Source organism: Ochotona princeps, chromosome 28, assembly GCF_030435755.1.
Source record: "Ochotona princeps isolate mOchPri1 chromosome 28, mOchPri1.hap1, whole genome shotgun sequence".
NCBI lineage: Eukaryota > Metazoa > Chordata > Mammalia > Lagomorpha > Ochotonidae > Ochotona > Ochotona princeps.
This window is the reverse complement of record NC_080859.1, coordinates 3,807,255-3,828,215: the sequence shown is the minus strand read 5'-3', so window position 1 is coordinate 3,828,215 and position 20,961 is coordinate 3,807,255. Positions and strand designations below refer to the sequence as shown.

At 40.7% G+C, this 20,961-nt stretch overlaps 1 protein-coding gene across 2 annotated transcripts in view; it reads right to left on the bottom strand.

Annotated features, from left to right (window-relative positions):
- Positions 1 to 20,934, bottom strand: part of XRCC4 (X-ray repair cross complementing 4) — a 167,730-nt gene extending 146,796 nt beyond the window's left edge. Inside the window, exons 1-3 of one of the 2 annotated variants that reach the window (XM_058656183.1) lie at positions 20,874 to 20,934; positions 8,200 to 8,400; positions 5,446 to 5,621 (exon numbers count right to left, since the gene is read on the bottom strand). In XM_058656183.1, coding sequence (XP_058512166.1) covers positions 5,446 to 5,621; positions 8,200 to 8,278 — 255 coding nt within the window. In that variant the 5' untranslated portion in view covers positions 8,279 to 8,400; positions 20,874 to 20,934. The remainder of the gene's footprint in view (positions 1 to 5,445; positions 5,622 to 8,199; positions 8,401 to 20,873) is intronic. The other variant, XM_058656182.1, reaches the window with a different exon arrangement.
- Positions 20,935 to 20,961: the final 27 nt, after the last annotated feature.

Genomic DNA, 20,961 nt, shown 5'->3' with positions numbered 1-20,961 from the left:
GTAGGAGATCAGTTCCTCTGTGTTCTTTCTCTGGTTTTCTGTCTCTCTTTTCGTCTCTCTGTTCCTCCCTCCCTCCTTCAGCCTCTATCTTTCTCTCAAGGAATGTGTGAATCTGTGTGTGTGTGTGCGTGCGCTCAAGGGTGTGTGTGACAACATTTTTCAAATAAAATAAATAAAACTTTAAACAAATTTTTATAGGAAGACTCAATATTGCTAGGCTGTCAAATCTGTAGATCCAGCACATTCTTAATCAGAGTCCCAGTGGACTCCATTTGAGAAACTGACACATTCAAAATCTCATTAAAATCTATAAAGGACAAAGAATTTCCAAAGTGACCTAGAAAGGAACAAAGTTGAAGGACTTAAAATATCTGATTCCAAGATTAAAATAAGTCTAAAAAAGCAAGACCATTTGAGGCTGGCAAAGATAAACACACAGATCAGTAGAACAGAACAGAGTTCAAATATACATTCAAATACATAGTGTTAATTGGACTTAAATAAAGAGCAAGAAAAACTCAGTGATAAATCAAAAAATGGAATGAGAATGACATGCCACTTTCTACTTCTGTTCCCATGTTGTTTGTAACAAAAAAATAACTGAAATATTTTCTAGCTGAAAATGTTTTTAAATCAAGTAACAGTAATATGAAACAAGAAAAAGGAGTCCTCAAACACAAAATGATATAACTAAAAGTTAATAATTTTGTTGTAAAAGTAATTCTAAAATGCCTACTATGGTTTATCCAGAAAACAGATTTTGAATAAGATTTTTGTACCACTTGCAGTACTGATTTAGTTTCCATACTATTAAAGTACGGAAACTATAAAGCATTTAGTATAAAAAAGGCACTTACATACAAATGTTTTATCATAGAAGTAAAAAACATTTTGGTTTCTTTTTCAGAGAATCAAACAAAACATTTGCAAACCATACTCCCACAAACCTGAAAGTCATTACTATATTTGACAAAGTCTTTGGCACAGCACCACAATAAATGCTGCAATTCTGATATTTCATCTAGAAATGGTCCTTTGAATTCACAGTCCTTCAAACCACAAGGACACATGGCAACAATAGAAGATTTTGGACTGTTGTTTTAAAACCAATGCTGGCTAGTGGTTTTGGCTAACTTACTTTACCTAGTTTTCATACATCTGAGAATCATAAATTACATATGTGTAGGGAGGCTATTTGAACTAGAGTGCAATTTATTTATAAATAAATAATCAGGTAAATAAATACACATGACAATTATTGAAACATACGCTGAGATACAGAGTAACCTGTACCTTACTCTATGAGGCGGCACTTTCAATCCAAAATATGACTGAGACGCTTAACTAGTGAAAGCACAGGAGAAACAGCATTGCAACAATACAAGTGAGCCCATCTAAAGGATAAATGCTTCACTTTCATGCACAAGTCACAAAGACCTACATTTCAGTGAGGTCATGTGACTAGATGCTGAACAACGGGGTATGACAGAATGGAAGCAATGCAGTTTGGAGGTGACAAACCTAACTGTACAGACTTGTGCTCTTGGTTTCACGGCCGATAGGTGAGCAAAATAAGTGAGTCTAGACAGGCTTTTCTTACATCATGAGATTAAAAGAAACCTACCACAATCAAAGGGGCCTGGGCACCCAACATCATGAAGCCATTACATGGATCCAGCACTGACTTGGTGGATTTTTGCATCAGAGGAAAACAAACTCACATGCTAACTAAGCAGCCTAAATTATCTCTTAATCCTTATTTCATGAGAAGGACGTAAACATACAGGTGGAGCACCCAGTCGACGCTAACTGCTCTGCACCAGAACAACACCTGTGGCTTCCTCGCCTTGCTGCGCTGTCCTGGCCAAAGGCACAGTCTAGTGCCAGTCTCTAGGGTTTGTTATTTCTTAACCAGGTGTACTGTCACTCATGTAGCAGTTAAGTCACTATCCTCCCTATAACTTTACAATTCATATTGCTGCTGCACTACATACTTTCTCATACTAATAACGCATCTTAGCAATACATTCTTTCTGTTCCATAAAAGCTTTATTATTTTTTCTAAGGCAGGGTGACTGAGATCTTCCATCTGCTTTTTCACTTCCTAAATGACTCAAGGCAACGGCTGGGCCAAAGTCAGGAGCCAGGATCCTGAACCCAAACCAGGTCACTCCACATTTATTTCACTGGGGAAATAAGAGAAAATGAAAAGGACTACGTGATTCATAAGAAGGCAATCGGAATATAGATGAAATCTTGGGCAAAATGAATCACACCAAAGTGCAGATTTATTCCTATCCCCAAAATGAGTATTAACATCAACGAACAGGTACATATTTGAAATATTTGCTTGAACTGGAAATTGACAATTCTTTCACTCAAACAGAAGAAAATCCTCAAAAAACAAAAAACAAGCTTTTTAATTAAAATATCAGTAGTTATTTTCTTTTTTCACAAAAACAAAATGGGAAAAAGAAAATTTCATATAAATGGAAATTCAAACAACTCTTATTTGATGCAGATGTTTAAAATGTTCATATTGGGCAATGATCTTCAGCATACCAAACTTCTTGAATCTCAGAGGAGACAGTCTGATCACAAGTGGGCTTGGAATCCACGGAGCATATTCTTCGCCAGGAGAGAGTAACTTCATGTCAAGAAACTACAGAACTCAGCACTTTGCGAGCTGAGATCTGAGTTCACTCCTCCTTCTGCTAAGGTTGGGAGATGATTTTGGCAACCATCAGCTGTCTGGGTCATCAAGGAAAACACTGCAAACCCCTGGCCATTTTTTTAGCCTTAGAAAGCATCCTGCTATGTTTCCAACTGTCTGCAGAATCCTTGCCAGCACATGAATTACAAGATATGGTCACTCTGAAATTAGTGTGCACAGCACATCCTGAGCACGAGAAGATTCCCACGGCAGTTTGGTCACAAAGTTTGTGATTTTTCAGCTGTGTCCATGAGGCTAACTGTAGCACTAAAAGGTTTACTTCATTTAAATAACCCTAAACTTTCTCTCCAGCAAGCTGTGCCAGGAGTAAACTCCTCCTTGTCAAACTGCCCTGAGAATAGCCTTTGTTTCCTCATAACTGAATAAACGAATAAATAAACATGGAGCCAGCTACCTAAACTTCAGTCTACGGCCTTGAGACATTCTTGGAACAAATGCATTCTGTATGACTGGGACATTTTTATGCTGTTTTCATTTCTTGAGAAAACCTGTTGAAAAGGTAGCATTTGAAGGTCTTGTGTCTGATGAAGTTGGTTAGTTTCAATGTGTTAAGAAGTCTTCCAGGATTACCATCTGACTCGGATAACAATGCATGCCAAGCAAACGATAAGACATCAGTCACCACAACTTAAAATTTTTCCTCCACACAAGTAGCAAAACTAGATGTACTACTGCCAACCATGGCAAGGAAGCCAGCCAGAGCATCGGTATGCCCAAAGACCACTTTCACCAAGCTAAAGACTGCATTAGCTGGAGGGATAGGGAAAAGTCGGGTAACAGATCCAACGCTGTATTAGTTACGAGAAGAAAAGTTCCTGTGCTTTATTGCACAGTAGGGTGAGTATTGATAGTGATAATGCAGTAGGTATTAAAAAAGAACAAACTAGATAACACGATCTTGCATTTTCACTATAAGTAAGTAATAAATGTGTAGAGACATAGAATTGGGACTTGAATGTTATAAAAAATGTACATATTTTGAAATATCAACTAGTACTCCAACAATCTGTAAATTTTTAAATATCATTTAAAAATTAGAAATTAATGCAAAGAAATCTGAAATAAGAGAGACACTAACAGTCCAAACGATCAGAAATTATCCAGTAAACTGAAGAAACAAGGAAAAATTAGAACAATTAAATGAATTATAATAAAACATGGGTTTATTTAATTAAAGCTAGCTATTTCTTCAAAAATATCATTGCTTGGGGAAGTTATATAGGTAGGAAATCTCTGTACTATTATTTCACTCAATTTTTTGGTGAACCTACAAACCGCAAAAATTAAGGTTTTTAACTGTTAAAACAAAGATGTTAAAACTACTCAGCTTTCTCCAAGGTACCTCAAAAACATGGTATTTGTTATGTCTCAATGAATGCAAAACGGATGAGAGCCATAAACTGGCAGTGCAAGCTAAAGCTGGCTGCTGGGGAAGAGCGTAGCTCTGGATTTGATAACATTCTGCTTCAAACAGGAGCAGAAACAGGCAGCAGTCCTTCAGGGCACGATGCCTGCCTGGCCTGGGCCGAAGGAAAGACGTAATCAGTAACACACTCGTGCCTACTTAAAACCCTCCTGCTTCACCTATTTTAAATTAGCATAGTCAGGATCACAGTACATTGAAACTTACATAAGTTAACTGCCAACTAGAAAAAGTATACACAGAAACAGGTAATAGTGAAAATAAGAAAAAAAATTATAAAAATTTTAAAAATAAAAATTCTACTTCTTTCTAGCAATATTTCTCAATTTGACAAAATATCTTTCAATTCCCTTCAAATGTGAGACTGGTTAGTAAACTACCCACCTTGTTCTGAACTGGTGTAGGAAAAAACAGTACATCTTGAATGCCAAGCATGTAAGCTTTGGAAAGCCCAACGTAAAATTATTTCTATTGTAGTATTCCTAAGTGTGATCATATAAAGGCTCCTTAATCCTTAATTACAGGCTTTATTTCAGTATACCATTTTTGTGACTTTCAATATGATGTAATGAAGTAATAAATAAGCTCAAATTATTAAATATCCCAAGGTAAATATATAGTTTTTAAGTTTTATAAAACTTAAGGGTCGGGCCCAGCGCCATGGCCTAGCGGCTAAAGTCCTCAGCTTGAGCGTGCCAGGATCCCATATGGGCACCAGTTCTAATCCTGGCAGCTCCACTTCCCATCCAGCTCCCTGCTTGTGGCCTGGGAAAGCAGTCGAGGACGGCCCAAAGCTTTGGGACCCTGCACCCGCGTGGGAGACCCGGAAGAGGTTCCTGGTTCCTGGCTTCGGATCGGCACAGCACCGGCCATTGCGGCTCACTTGGGGAATGAATCATCGGACGGAAGATTTTCCTCTCTGTCTCTCCTCCTGTCTGTATATCTGACTTTGTAATGAAAATAAATAACTCTTTATAAAAAAAAAAAAACTTAAGGGTTACAATGACCCAAAACTTTTGCTTGATTTTTTTTAAGAACTGTTCTTTCACGTAATTAACAAATAAAAAAGCAATAAAAATATGTCTTCCAATAACTATTTGTCACAATTCAGTAATATAAAGTATTTAATAACTTTAACTTGGACTGCCTTCCATCTTGGAAACCAAGTACTTTTCAATCTTTTATTTTTGAGGCATACTGGGAACACATATCTATTAATTACTTCAACATTCAACATAATTCCTCACTAGTGCTTCTTATCATCCACACCATGGAAAGGTTTACTTACTGAAACATCTTTCAGATTTTTCTCAAAGGAGAAATGACAAGACTCTTTAGAAAAGGTAAACTTGTAGGAATCCTCTGGTTCCGCTCCAGACACCAGCGCTTTTTCCAATTCTTTAACATATTTCTCCTTTTCCATGGCCATGTCCTCAGCTTCCTGGGCAATCACTGTTTCAGAAACTAATAGGAAACAACAGTAAAAGCCCTTAAGCCAATATTTTCCAAACAAGAGATAATATTTATCTGCTATTGGTAATTGAAGACACATAACAGAAAATTGGAAAAAATACCAACTTGCACATCACATATTTTAAGTCAAATTATATTTCTGAACTAAAATTAACAGATTTTTGGCAAATGTGTTAATTTACCGTCTCAAATGTCATCTGAAAATCATTAGACTGCTGGCATTCCTTCTCAGTTCTCATAGCAAATGCATGCAGTGGAAACTACCTCAGCAACTATGGTTTTGTGCACCTGCTTGCATGCCGCAGCCAGGTAAACCATTTTCTGTAACAATCAATAATGTCCACATTTTACAGCACTTATGTATTATCTCAAAAGATTTAGTAAGTCTAGCATCTATTTCTCATTTATCTAGGCAGTGTCAAACTAAGTGCAAGACCCCATGTGTTAACATCAAAAGATGTGGATGCAGGGAGGTGATGAGAAAGCAAGGGAAGGGAACTGAAATTTACTCTCTTCCACTGCACATACTGTACTCCGCAGGTGCCTTTCAACTATCACCCTATCATCACAATGTTTTACTCATTCATTGATCTGGATTTCTTTGTTCCACTTCTTGTCCTACCTCTCATTTAAATATCTGAGTGTCTTAAACATATTTAAGATTGCCATGGGGTTTCTTGGCATCTTCTGTTCTATCTCTGGACACATTCTCCTTCTGCTCTTTCTTGTGTCACGTTTTGTAAAGTGTGAGCATTCTGGGGATAAACAGTCTTGAGTCAAGAACACTCCACTTTCCATGCCGTCCCGACAGGCTTTCCTCAGTTCTAGACATTAGAAAGCTAACTTCTAAATTTGGTGTTTACAATCGAGAGCAGAGTTCAATGTTAAACCCCCATTCACACACAACAGAAGTTTAGGGATATGATTTGAGGGCATTTTACTTCACACATGGTCTGATTTTATGCAGCACCAAAAGCCAGGGAGTGGTGTTTTTAAGATTATTCCATTATCAGGCTGATTCTTCCAGATTCTTCTCTTTACAAAGAGAGCTCTCCTCTAACCCCAGAGAAGTCTAGAGTCCTAACATCCCACCCTGGTTCACTCATTACAGTCTCAGTCCCACAAACATTCTTGAAGTCCAGATACACCACAAGAATCTGTAGTTGAACTTGAGTTCTTATCAACTACTTCGATTTTCAGATATTACTTCACACAGGACATATGAACTTTTTCATTTTGTATGTGCAAAGCGGACCAATATGTGTGTTTATTTGCTTGCTTCAAAATATTTAAGATTTTAAGGCGGGCATATGCACAGTGCCTTAACCAATCACATCCCACGTTAGAGTGTCTGAGATTGCATTTTTATACGCTTCCAATTCATCTCCTGCCCAAGACAGCTGGGAAACATCAGGGGATGACTCAAGGCCTTAAGTCTCTTCCACCCTCAGGAGAGACCCAGAGCGAGTTTCTAGCTCCTGGCTTTGGCCTGGTCCATGTCTGCTATTGGGGGCTTACAAGAGGGTGAACCAGCAGCTAGAAGATCTCTTTGTCTCTGCATCTCTCATCACAGTCGCCTTCAAATACATAAGTTTTTTTTTTAATCTTAAAATGACAACTTAATTTAACAGTTATCTGGGATGTGTGTGATTTCTTTTGCCAACTCAAGCTATTACACTGACGTAAGACCCACGTGGTTCTTCATGTATATTTTTATACTCTTAGGTATCACCTGCCTATTTCATTCATCACTTAAGTATATAATTCATATTTCATGAAAGAGAAAACTGAGGCACCAACGCCAACTAACGGCTTGAGATCATCGACTGGGCAAGCCAAAAAGGTGGACCTCCTGTCTGTCCGGTTCCCAGTTTTAAATTGTGTTGCTGCGGCCTGCACAACATGAGCTGGGGACCACAGCCCTGCTCAGCCAAGGCACAGCTCAGCACAGTGGGAGTCGGAACAGCATTCCCTCCTCAACTCACTTTGCTCCTTCGTTGACTGGACCTTTGTTCCGCTGAGCTCTGACACAGGATTTCCACATGAATCACAAAATACTTAAGTTTAGGAAAATTATAAATGAGTATAATTTTTCATCATCAAATAATAAAATTTGTGTTCAATAAGATCTAGATATGGAAATGTTTCTTTCTTCAAACAGCAATTTTGTAACCCTCATTGATGGTAAACCCATTTTATGACTTAACCCTGTGACAGAACCCCACATAATACTAAAGTGATGACAGACCACATAATAACCGGGCCCCCAAAGCATTCATTAGACAGAACATTGCTAATGGGAAAGAAATCAGTGAGTTTCATGTGTGGGAGGTCAAAAGGAATCACACATCCTTTTAACTTTACTCAAATGAAAAGAGAAAAAAAAATTACAAATTGAAGGTTGCAGCAACCAAAATGTCGAACAACAACAAAGATCCAGGATGAGGTTTAGGAAGGAAATTCATTTTCAATTATTTAATTGTTTGAATATTCTCATTGTATAGTCCATCAGTAAAGCACCAAGTTACTTTGTATGTAATAAAATTTAACCAAACATGGAAAGATTCACTGAAGACTGAAAAAGAACACATGAACTTTTTCCAATGTTGCTTTAGCCTCACCTGTCCCAGTCCATGCTGACTGACCATCCGTAAGCATGATAACAAATCCAGATCCCACTGTTTCCTCCCAAGACACTTGTAGAAAGTGAACTATACCAGGTTCAGAGGCAAGACGGATCCGGCTTACTTTTCTCCCCATTACGGCCTACCTATAAGGGAAAAATAAATATTTTTGTAAGCAACTGCAACCATCAGCTAATGACATTTTTGGTACTGACCCCTCAGCTATGCAAGCACCAGGGAAATAATGACCAAAATAAAAAAACTGTACAATGCAGTCAGACACTGCAGTTTGTTCAACATGATTCCGTTTATACAGATGGGGGAAAAAAGAAGAGTTCTATAAATGGTGATTGACTTTCCCAAGTAATGAAGTAGAACAAAAATTACCATCTCAACAACATGAAGGGTAAATTTTACCTTTTCTTTTCCCCCAGAGTAAATAGCTTCTTTTTCCACAATGAAAGATATGATCTGGGAAGGATTTCAGAACTGGATGTGACTAGTTAGTGAGGATAAACTTGACCTCAGCCTCTGTGTGCAGACAGATCGAGAGAAATGACAGAGGGAGTATGCAGAAATCCTAGGGAAAGAAAATCTCAGAACTCCATGTTGGCAGTAGTACTCCGCCGCCCTCTCTCTAGGAAAGGAGCAGCCAGACTCAGTGGCTTTCTCTGTCTGCCAAGCCTGCAGCCCTGTCACAGAGATCAAGGACAAAGACCACTGCACTCCTAAGCCAATAAATGCCTCTTGCATTTCTAAAACTCATTACTGGGGGCCGTTCTTTGAGGCATAAATGAAGCCAACAACTGCCATATGGACACTGCATGACAGGATGCCCATTTCCAGCCCTGTTGCTCTACTTCTGATTCCATTTCCTGCTAATGTGCCTGAGAAGGCAACAGACAATGGTCCAAGTACGTGGGTCCCTGCTATCCAGGTGGGAAACCTGGATGGAGTTCCAGGCTCCTGGTTTCATGTTGGCCCAGACCAAGATGTAGAGTAAACCAATGGATGGAAGAGAACTTCCTGTCTCCCTTTCTATCATTCAGCCTTTCAAACAAATGAACAAACCTTTTTTTGTCACTCGGATGTTCCCCTACATTATCTGGAACTTTCAATTCAAACTTCTCATACTTTGATATGAAATTCACGATTAATTTTTGTATGCCACATCAGCTAAAGGCCGAAATACAGCTTTACCCTGGGGACACCTCATCGGCATGAGACCTACTCAGAGCAGACCCCCTTTTCCACCTTCGTCACAGAGCCCATGGTTGAGTATCTGTGGGTCAGAATCTAGTTTCCTGGGCTAGCCTCATTAGTCAGCTTGTCTGGTCCTACACTGCTATAATTTTACAATGTTTTCATAATTGATACTACAGTCCTTCAACCTTTGTCCTCTAATATTGCTTTGCTGGTCTTAGTCCTTCATATTTCTGAATCAATTTTAAAATCTGAATGTCAATGTCTGCCACGGTACCTGTTGGTGTATTAGTAAGATAAATTTTGGAAATCTAACATCTTTCCAATAGTGATTCTGCAATCCAATAGGAACCGTGTGGGTAGGTGTGTCCTTTCACTGCGTGGTCCTTTTTCTCCCAGGTGATTTCCTTTTAACAGCAGAAGTCCTATGCTTCTTTTGCTGTTATTATTCTTAGGTACTGGAATGTCAATTCCTAAGTAATCCTAATTAACTCCATTACTCAAATTTCAGATTTACTAAATAAGTTACTGATATTTAGGGCTGACACAACACATATTTTATACATGCTGAAAGAGAACTCTAACAAAAAATACTCTCTAATGAAAAACAATGCATATGACACGAGGCATTTGTTTTTTTCAGTTTTGATTCTCTGATCTTGACAGAACAATTCAGAATGCTGAACCAAAACCAAAACGGGCTAAGTAGGTGGCACAAGACCCCTGGCAGACTGCCTTGGTGCCTGAACAATCCTGCTGCACCTGTAAATCACCTTCAAAGGCCCAACTCAACTGATGCTTGAAGCAGTTAATCACCCCTCCTTCCACTTCTGTCAGTAAACTCAACAAAAACAAACCTGGCAATGTGAAAATGACAATCAAAGGCACTTCCATACATCACAGCAAACAAATATTATGAAAAAAACTAATAAATAGATTTCAAAATTATTTGCATCAAGTCAAACTTATTAATCATTTTATGTCTCCATAAATGTTTTCTATTTTCATGTTATGTGCAAATATTTACATAAGTCATTTCTTTGATTCCATTAAAAATACAGAAAACATTTCTTTGCCAAAAATAAACAACTAGAAGAAATATATCTATTTTATTATAAAGTGTGTCCTTTTTTATTCCATACAAAACACAACCATGAGAGATTAGAACCACGCAATGTACTAAGGGAAATTTAGTCTAGAAGGGTATCAGATAATCACCATCGTTCTTTTGTTAAAGCTCTGCAATTTCAAAAGAACTTTATCATTACCTGAAAAACAGAAATTATACAAATGGGAATTTTTAAAACACTAAATGCAGCATATGGTCCATTTGTCAATTCTTTTCATATCTTTATGAAAATATATGTAGCTATATGTGTCTTATCAAAGATGAAGAAATTGCTTTATCTTCCACTTCATACATTCTACCATACAGAAAGCCTTTTTTATGGGGATATAGACTTCACACCTAGTACTCTTTAATAACCAAATGAAAATCCAAGGAGTGTCATACTTAACCATCAAGTATGCATACATGAATAAGTTCTTTAATTTTCACCAGAGTTCTATGAAAGTAACTACTATCAGCATCTCCATTATATTTTAAAAAAGAAATGGTGAAGTTTAATCACCATGATTTCGCATGAATATATATAAGAATACAAATTCACAGCATTTTTGTTGTCACTATGAATTAGAGCAGTCTAATAGAGCTAAAAATAAAAATCAGGGTTCCACAAGACAAGTTTTGAAAGTTAACAGTTAGGGATGGGGAACTGGCAGCTGCTTACATAATTCTTTAGGTTCAAAATCCACATGGAGGTGGCAATTACAGAAACTTTGGAATGCAAGTTTTTGGTTGCCTCTTTAGTATGTGGAGGTAAGCACACACAAATGACCGCAGAGGTTACTTCTAATATGTCTGCTTTTAAGGACCCTATTTCTACTATCAGTTTAATTCTGGAAAAACAAGACACAAAATTACTCTAATAGTAAATGAAGTAACTGCTTTTTAAATTAAAACTATATTCGAAACAAGTAATAAATTTCTAACTATACAAATCCATTTAAAATTCAATATTTCATTTGCCTGCCAGCAAGTCCCCCTACTTTCACAATGCGGTGGACTTAATACCGAGAATACTAAGATATTTGGGGATCAGATTTATTTTTACATATCATTAAATTGTTCATATTTCAAACATTTTCTACTTTTCTGATTAATTCTAGGTTTTCATCACAAAAATTAAATGGTTTCACTTGATTGTTTTAATTAAGCTCCAATTTGAAATTCTGGATGCCATCGGTGACCCATATCTAACTCTTCAAGAAGTTAGCACCTCAGAAGTGAAACAGTAAGCTCAGAATATTCAGTGCCTCAACAGGCTCAAAATGTTTGATTTATATCATCAGGCCTCATTTTGTGATAATATGCTATTCAAACTAGTTTTGAAAGCAATTCATTCTTTTACTTACTGACATCATCCTCATTAAATAGCAAATACCAAATATCTGAGAACCAACCATACAAACAGAAAAAAAAAAAAAATTGGAATGTCTTTTAAGATTCAGTAAAATTAAACCCACCATCTGTTTGCTCTCACTGGGAACAGTCACAGGTTTTTACCCCAAGACAACTGGAAGGAAGGGGGTGGGAGTCTCTTAGAGGGACTGATTGGCTAGCGGTCTAAGAAAGCCTGTGTCTTGTGTTCCGAGGGCACTAAAGGTCACAGCAGTATCAGCACCTCTCCCAGCCAAGCCAAGGATCTAAGAGCAGCCTGCAGGTGGGAACAGTTGGGTCCCACCCCGATTTGTACATCAGTGGCTTTATTGAGAGCTCCGAACAGTTGAGAATTGAGAAGCTTATCTTTAGTACTCTGTGTCTGGGATACTTGGCCTCTCTCTTTAGAAGAGAATTAAGTTGTTGGCCAGAATGCAACTGATGTGGTCTACTGCCTGAACAAATACCATTCAGATTGCCTCTGAATAAACAAGACACTTTTTAAATTAGTTTACAAAGACTGTTGTATGCCCTTTTGGAGGCTGATAAGGAGCAATAGAGAAGCCAAGTCGCTTAGGTCAGTTCAGGCAGCACACACTGTATCACTGACAGCACCATTGTGAACCTGAGCTTCTTGGCCCTCCAGTAAGTTGTGGCTTCTTGTCCAGCTGTTGGGCCGTGGGTGTTGGACTTCTGCAGCTCTGGGGGGAGTTGGACTTAGAGATCAGAAAGCGCTGAATGCATGTTCCTAATGAAGCAATTCTCTCCAGTGCCCCGGCTGAGAAAAGTAGGCTGATACCTACAGTGAGCTCAAACCAAGATCAGCATACAGCACACACAGTTAACCTTTTATAATTAGATTTCTGGTCACATTTTATCTGACCTTATTTTTGCGTAAAAAAAAAAAAACAAAAAAAAAAAAACAGAAAAGGATGAAAATACAAATCATAAATCGTAAGTGTGCTCAAAGTTTTCCAAAAAGTCTTATCATATTTCAAAATTCAAGACATAAAAATCTGATTTTGAGAAAGGTATCTGCAACAATCATGAGGCTAATCACTTTTGATAAGAAAAATCAAACAATTCCAGGAAACTACATGCAAAGACAAGGATTATCTATTTGCCTTGTACGTTATAAAAGCACATACCATTCATGATTATCTTTACCCAAATTCCCACATTTATGTTTTTAAATTAATAATTCAAGGGCCTGGTGCGGTAGCCTAGTGGCTAAAGTCCTCGCCTTGCATGTGCCAGGATTCCATATGGGCACCAGTTCTAATCCTGGTTGCTCCACTTCCCATCCAGCTCCTTGCTTGTGGCCTGGGAAAGCAGTCAAGAACGGTTCAAAGCCTTGGGACCCTGCACCCACGTGGGAGACCCGGAAGGGGTTCTGGGCTCCTAGTCTTGAATCCACATAACTCTGCCCATTGTGGCCACTTGGGGAGTGAATCAGCGGATGGAGGATCTTCCCCTCTCTCTCCACCTCTCTGTATATCTGACTTTCCAGTAAAAATAAAACAAATCCTTTTAAAATTCATTTCTATTACTTTATTAACAGTACACCTAGTAATACCACAGTTGGTATTACCAAAGGGTAAATTAACATTGTTTTACCAAAACAATTAAACAAAACATCAAGCACCGCTTTTATTAAACCAAATGCTTTCTTGAAGTTACATTACCAAGGTGGATTTTCCTAACCTTTAAGGGTATAGTTCACAAGTTACTAAGTAGCTAGATAGTCATATCTACTAATTATACTCCAAGAATTGTGAAGTTGAAAGTTAAGGTCGATAACCACCCAGGATATCTGGGGTTTTTCTGAATTTAAAACCAAGTTTCACGTCTTAAGAAACCTCTTCATCCCAGGCAATCGAGGATGATGGGCCACTCCAAGGTAATACAATAGTGAGGTCTGTTAATGCAATCTTGCCCAAAGCTCACAATATACAGCTGACAGTCAAGGTAGATATTGAATTAATCCAATGCTTCAAAAATTAAACATTTGAACGACAAGTGTTAAGAAACCATGAAATGGTTGCCGTGGCCACAGCCCAGTGTCAGGTTCCTCCTGTAACAGCGGGATGCCAGCTGCTGATGGTCCCACTAGCCTATTGCTGCTTATTTCCTCAGCGCCCCCTGCACAAACACCATCAACAATCGCTGGTCCCAGCGCTCCACTGACATTCACTCCTTTCCTCTCCTGTCCCATAAAGTGAGTACTATGGAGCAATGACCCAAAGGATGAAAAAATGCCACGTACGCAATCTAACACTCAGGTTTTATTAAAACTGAACCCAAATTTCAGAAAACCAAATTTCTTTGATATTCTCCAAATGACCACTCTCATTTCACAACCTCAGCAGAAAGGAAGAAGTTACATTTGTCATTTCAGAAATTTTCTCGACTGCCACAGCAACACTTCGGTTTTAATTGTAGTTTCCTGTGACAATGACGTTTAACAGAACTAAAGAGATGGCCTGAAAAACAGCACCAGTTTTTTTTCTAAGGAGTATTTGATAATTCTAATGTATTCACCTGAAAATTATTGAATACTTTCATTTTAATCCCAGAAGATTAAAAGTGCTCCCATGAAAACCCCATCCATTAGGCCTTCATGGATGATTACCACTGGTCAACTACAATGTTCAACACCAAAGCCCAGCTGGAAGCACTGCCAGGAGAAGGACCCTGACGGCACTGTCCATCTCCTCTCACAAATCCACCACCTTCTTGGGATTGCAAACATCTGTCTGTTGGTTTTAAACAGCAAACGAACAGATGGTAAGACCGGGGTGTGAGAAAAAAATGAATGCTAATCTGCAAGAAAAAATGTTAAATGCATCCTCAATTGTTGGAACTGTCTAAATCCAACCACTCAAAAATATTCAGAAACGTATGAAATTCATTTTTGCCTATAACAATGGAATTTCATATGGTTTAGGTAAGGGTGGAAGTTATGTACAGTATGTGAGCACACACATTCTGAACTGATGTGAATCAGTCTCACGTTGGATCAGAGACAACTGACTCATTTACTTCAGCAATTTACAGTAGCACTGGTTCAGACTTGACCACACACAGCATAAAGAATCTGCGACAAGCTTCACACTACAGATGTATCAAGCACCTTTTACTTCATTAGGAAGAAGCTGGAAAACTTGCATGCTTGAAGAAAAAGCTGAAATAACTTTTTAATCACTGTCCCAAAACAATTAATGACAATGTGTGTACAATGTGTTTAATTTTCCAAGCCAAAGTTATCTCTAAAAGTACATTAACGTAAAATGCCCATTAAGTTTTGCCTACATATAAGTGATCAAGGCACACAAAACATAAGAAATACAGAATGCCTAGAAAGATGCCACCTGAAGTACATGTCTTCCATTGGATGAAGGGATCAGGCTTCAAACAGAATAAGGACACACTGAGATAAATCATAAAATGTTCAAAACAAGATTGTATTCTGTATATATGTACACCTTCAAGTAATGTTGCACTCGCTCCAACACTGAACAAAGCCCATGCCAGGCCCGGCTTGGCGTGCTGGCTACAGTCCTGAGTCCAGCTGCCCGTTCCTACATACTCTAGGCGATAACAGGTCATGAAACACATACTTGGATCCCTCACCCAGAGCCAGAAGACCCAGACCAAACTGCTGTTCCCATCTCTGGCTTGGCCCAGCCCTGTCACACTCATCTGAGGAGTGAACTAGCAGGGGGGTGATCGCTAAATGTATTTGCTTCTCTCTCTGCTTCTCAAACAAATTTTAAAAAATAAGACACAAAATATTAATATTCAATATTTAAACCATTTAGTTTGTATATTCAAAGAATACATGTACCACCCATAGTAAAATAACAAAGCCAAACCAAAAAAAAAAAAAAAGAAAGGAAAATGCTTTCCAAAACTTCTGTGGTATGTTATTACAATCATGCTGTCCTGGATTTCTGTTCTAATCGATATCATCACAATCAATAACAGTCTTGTCTTAGCTTTTCAGTACTATAATTAAACGCCTGAAACAAGCTCCTATGAGGAGGAGCTCCTGTGGCTCCCAGTCCAACACCAGGAAGGCCCCACGGGACACCAACCTGCGAGGCTGCAGTGACACCACTGACATAAAGCCCCTGGGGTTTACACTCCAAAACGTTTGCATGAGTTACAGAGCCATGTCCTATTTAAACTGTAGCTGGTTGTAACTCAAATTCTAGCTGTAGTTCATTCGAGTGATTTAATTATTTTTCCTTTTCAATCTCTTACACACACACAGCATTTGAAGCACAAGACTCAGCAATGTTGGCCACCTCTAAACACTGGACAGAACCACAGTGAGCTCCAGGGCTCACATCTCCCACTGCTCCAGTTTAAATTCATTCATTCCAGGGACGATAGTGGTGCCCCAAGTGCAGCTGCCCCTTGGGATTCCCACATCCCAACCCAGAGTGTCAGCCTGAATCCCAACTGCTCTGCCTCTGATCTAGCTTCCAGCCCGTGCATCCTGGGAGGCGGTACAGGATGGCTTACACACTTCACATGGCCCAGCCCCGACTGCTACCAACATTGGAGGAGTAAACTAGTGGTTAGAAGAGGGTTCTCTCTTCTCTCCCCACCTCCTTCCCTTCTTTCCTCTACTGTCAAGTAGATGACCAAACTTAAAAGAAGAATGTTACAATTTTTAAAAAAGTGTTCATTTCTCCACAAAGAGAATTTTGTTACTCAACATTACCAGTGACTGAACCACAGAAGAGCCGATGAGGCTCAATTCCAAGACTTTTACTTCTGTTTGCATCATACAAGATACAAACTCTTTGATGCTGTAAGCTTGGAACTGTTGAGAACATACCAGGAAGCATAGGAGAGGCCACAGCTCAATCTGGCTCCAGTTGCACGAGAACCCACCTCTAACCAGGGATGCTGTGGTTATAATGCCTACATACTCACTTCTATTTAAGCTACCTACCCTCAGGCTTGGCATCAAATTTCAGCAAGAATCCTGATATCCGTTGGTTGTGTGGATTTCAGGAAGCCATTCCATTGTCCTAGCTTGTTACTTCATGGTACCTGCATCAGTTACCAAGTAAGGTTTACACACTGACAGGAACTGGAGTACTTCTCACAATATTTAAACTGCAAGCCCCAAGTGTTTCCAGTATCAACCAATCCAAAACAACACTCTTTGTTTGAAGATTTATTTTATTGGAAAGATGGATCTACAGAGAGGAGAGACGGAGAGAAACAGCTTGCATCCACTGGTTCACTGCCCAAATGGCCACAAGGACTAGAACTGAGCTGAACTAAAGCCAGGAGCCAGGAGCTTCTGAGTCTCCCAGGCGGGTGCAGGGTCCCAAGGCTTTGTGCTGTCCTCTACTGCTTTCGCATTATATAACCAGGGAACTGAATTGCAAAGTGTAGCAGCCATGCCAGGAACCAGTTTCCCACACAGGATGCTGGCCCTGGCAGGTAGAGGATTAGCCAATTAAGCCATCATGCCGGTCCCACAAACACTGACATTTTGAAACTATGAACAAATCTGTCACAGCTACAGAATGAGTAACTTGTAATACATGATTCACAAAGGCAAGCAGTGAATATCTATGGTATGGTTCTAAAAATTTCAGAAGGGAAAAATATTATCACACAAATATCTGTTCAAAACAACTGCCTAAGTCCTGATTACACGGTAAAAGGTGCCTTTTCAAGCTCTTAAAAGTCATTGATTAGTAAACCTAATCTTCTCCCTTCAAAATTCAACATGTTTCCTAAGCATACTGGCAAATGCCAAAAGAGGGATTCAATCAATGTGGATTTTAGAACTGCATTCTTTCTCTTCTACAACTACTACAACATGAAGGAGTAAGTGAAGAATCTTTTATCACCACAGGAGCAGATCTGTTTTTTCATGTTTATCAAGGTATTTATGGAAACGTGTTAACTCTGGACAGAATACGTGCCTTCCATCGTTTTTTCCACCACCTCTTCACAACATGCTTAACATGAGCCGGGCGCTGATCAGACTGCAAAACAACAGCCGAAGCACCAGGAGAGGAGGAGCCCTGATACTCAGGGTTTCATGTTCTTGTAGGGTTTTCTTAGGAATGTCAATCTAAGAATGTTATGTTTAGGCTCACAGAAGCCTGAGAAACATCTTAAGACTTCTTCATTACAAACACAACCAAAAAAAATGTGCAAATATTTCTCTATTTGGCATCAAAATGCACAAGGATATCAAACAGAAATTAATAATGATCTCTGATGCTCTTCTGCAGAAGCTTCTGGAACTTGTAGACAGTGACATGGCCAGGACACATTGCCTCATCACACGTTAACTTCAGAAACGTGTTCTATTGTTGTTGGGGAAGTGCCTTAAAGTAGGTTCTGAGTCATGACTTGGAACCCTAAAGGAGAAAAGGCTTAGAAGCAGAAGAAAACAAATAAGGAAGGCCCTTCCCAGGTACAAGAGTTTCTGTGAGGCAATGCTAGAAAATGATAAAAAGAAATACACAGATAGGGTACAGGAGACGAGACCGTCAAGCCCTGCACACGGAGGGAAGGCACTGACTACTGCCATGGAGCAAACAAGCAACCATGGATGGTTTTTAAGCAAACCAGGTAATGTCACATTACTCAGAGTCTGAGCAAGAGTAACGAAAGGTGACAAAGGAAAACAGAGTATTGTGGAGACAGGAGTCATTAAGTTGTGCATAGTGCAAGGCCCAAGTTCACGTTCAGAACCAAAAATCCACACAGAATAAAGTTCAGTTTAAAACAAGCCTTACTGAGATCGCTCCCGGATGAAGTTCACTGGTCCAGCACAGACAGCCGGCCAGGTAAGCCACATCACACCTGGGGGACGTGAGGGGACATTTTCATTAGGGGGCTGTAAAGGTGGGGTGTGGGGGACAAAGGAATGTGCCTTTATGGCGCTAGAGTGCTCCAGCTTTCTTTCGACCTTAGTGAATCCATACGTCACTGCTCCACTGCTCCCCTGCTCGGCTGAGAGGCTGCGTCCTTCAGGTACAGCCTGAGCAGCTGTACCTCTCGCTGTAAATCTGCCTTTCAAACAAAAATTAGTAAGTCTTTAAAAGAGAATGAAAAATAAGAATAAAGAAAAATCTGGCCCAATTACCACCTCCTCAAAGATCTCACTATATGTTTGTTCTTACGCGAATAGAGTAAGCACTGTACATAACAGAATAATTGACATGTATCGTTGCCTAACTTAAAAGCAACTGGCAAACGTAGTTCTCCAGCATCCTCAAGCCAAGGCACCTCAGAACCCTTGGCGTGGAGTTACCTGCATTCCATGTGAATAGAAAACCAACTGTGGGCCTGGAGCTGTAGCCTAATGACTAAAGTCCTCGCCTAGTATGCTCTGGGATCCCATACGGGCATCAGGTCGTGTCCTGGGTGCTCCACTTCCCTTCCAGCTCCCTGCTAGTGGCCTAGGAAAGCAGTGGAGGATGGCCCAAAGCCGTGGAACCCTGCACCCATATAAAAGACCCTGTAGGAAGCTCCTGCCTCCTGGCTTCACATCGGCTCAGCTCCAGCCACTGTGGCCTGCTTGCAGAGTGAACCAGTGGATGAAAGATCTTTCTGCCTATAAATCTGACTTATTACTAAAGAAATCTTTAAAAAAAAAAAGTGTAACAAGTTCAGCTTCGAGCGCTCCTGCCAGGCAGTCTGAAGCTCCATGTCCTGTAGAGGTAGACCCTGAAGAGCCCACAGGCCCATCCCTGCAGGGACCAATCCGCCTGCTCCTCGGCAAGCCAGTGACTCCAGGGACACAGAAGACACCTGCTCCGTGTTCTTCTCCAGCAGGGCAGACCTCCACCAGCTCCCAACCGCTCCATGTGCAGTAGCACAGAGCAGCACAGCCAACCCGACCTGACCACGGCCTAACTCCTCAGAAATCAGTGCCTTACAGGAACTTCCGCCCCTCTGCTCTGCCCAGCTTATGAGACAACAAGACAACTTAACAACACAACAACAAAAGAAAGTCCCAAAAAACTGCGCTGAGAAAAAAAGAAGCCACACATTTGGAACCAATGCAGTACCATAATTTCCTGATCGACTGAAAACAGCATTATAGGAATAATCATTTAAGCCAGCCCCTCTGGTACCTAACTCCAAGAAGACTACTCTCTCCATCCACAAAAAAGCAGAATGAAGAACAAAAACCGCACGGGAGAGGACGGAGTCTCATCTGCGCAACCACCAGGATGAGGGGACGCGCCTGTGGCGACCCCGCAAGGCTCAGTGCTTTCCCAGCCCCGAGGCCGGCTAGGCCTCCAGCTCTCACTCCGCTCCTTGGCTTGCCAAGGCTGGGGAGGGTGGCATCCAACACCCTGGACGCCCAGCACCATGCCAAGCCCACAACGCACACCCCAAGGAACACAGCTAGGGCAAATGGTACCCCAACACCCCCTAGACAAGCCAACAGCAGAACACGTGGGGGAAGCTGGGAGTCAGGGGGGCACGCGAGCAAGAGCGGGGACCCCCCCCCACGGGCACACAGAGGCCAGGAGCCCCCACAGGCGGGCGGGGGGCTGGGGGCCAGGAGCCCCCACAGACACACAGATGCCCGGCAGTCTCCACAGGCGTACAGGGGAGGGCCGGGAGCCCCCACAGGCGGGCGGGGGGCTGGGGGCCAGGAGCCCCCACAGACACACAGATGCCCGGCAGTCTCCACAGGCGTACAGGGGAGGGCCGGGAGCCCCGACAGTCGCGCGGACTAGGCCTGGAGCTCCGAGGGGCGTACAAGCGGCAGGTTCAGGAGCTCACATTCTGAGGAGAATCTTAGAGGAGAAGTTTAACTAAAATAAGAAAATAAATCAACGAAGAAGGCGAAGGAAAACTGAAGGGGACGGACCATAACTAATTTAAAGAGAGGCAGCCACTTCCGGACCCTACCTTTCTGGGACTCCACTTCCGGTCTCCTCTGAAATGCCCGCTCCCCAGGAACAAACCCCCGTAGCCAATGAGAGCGTCGGCTGCTTCC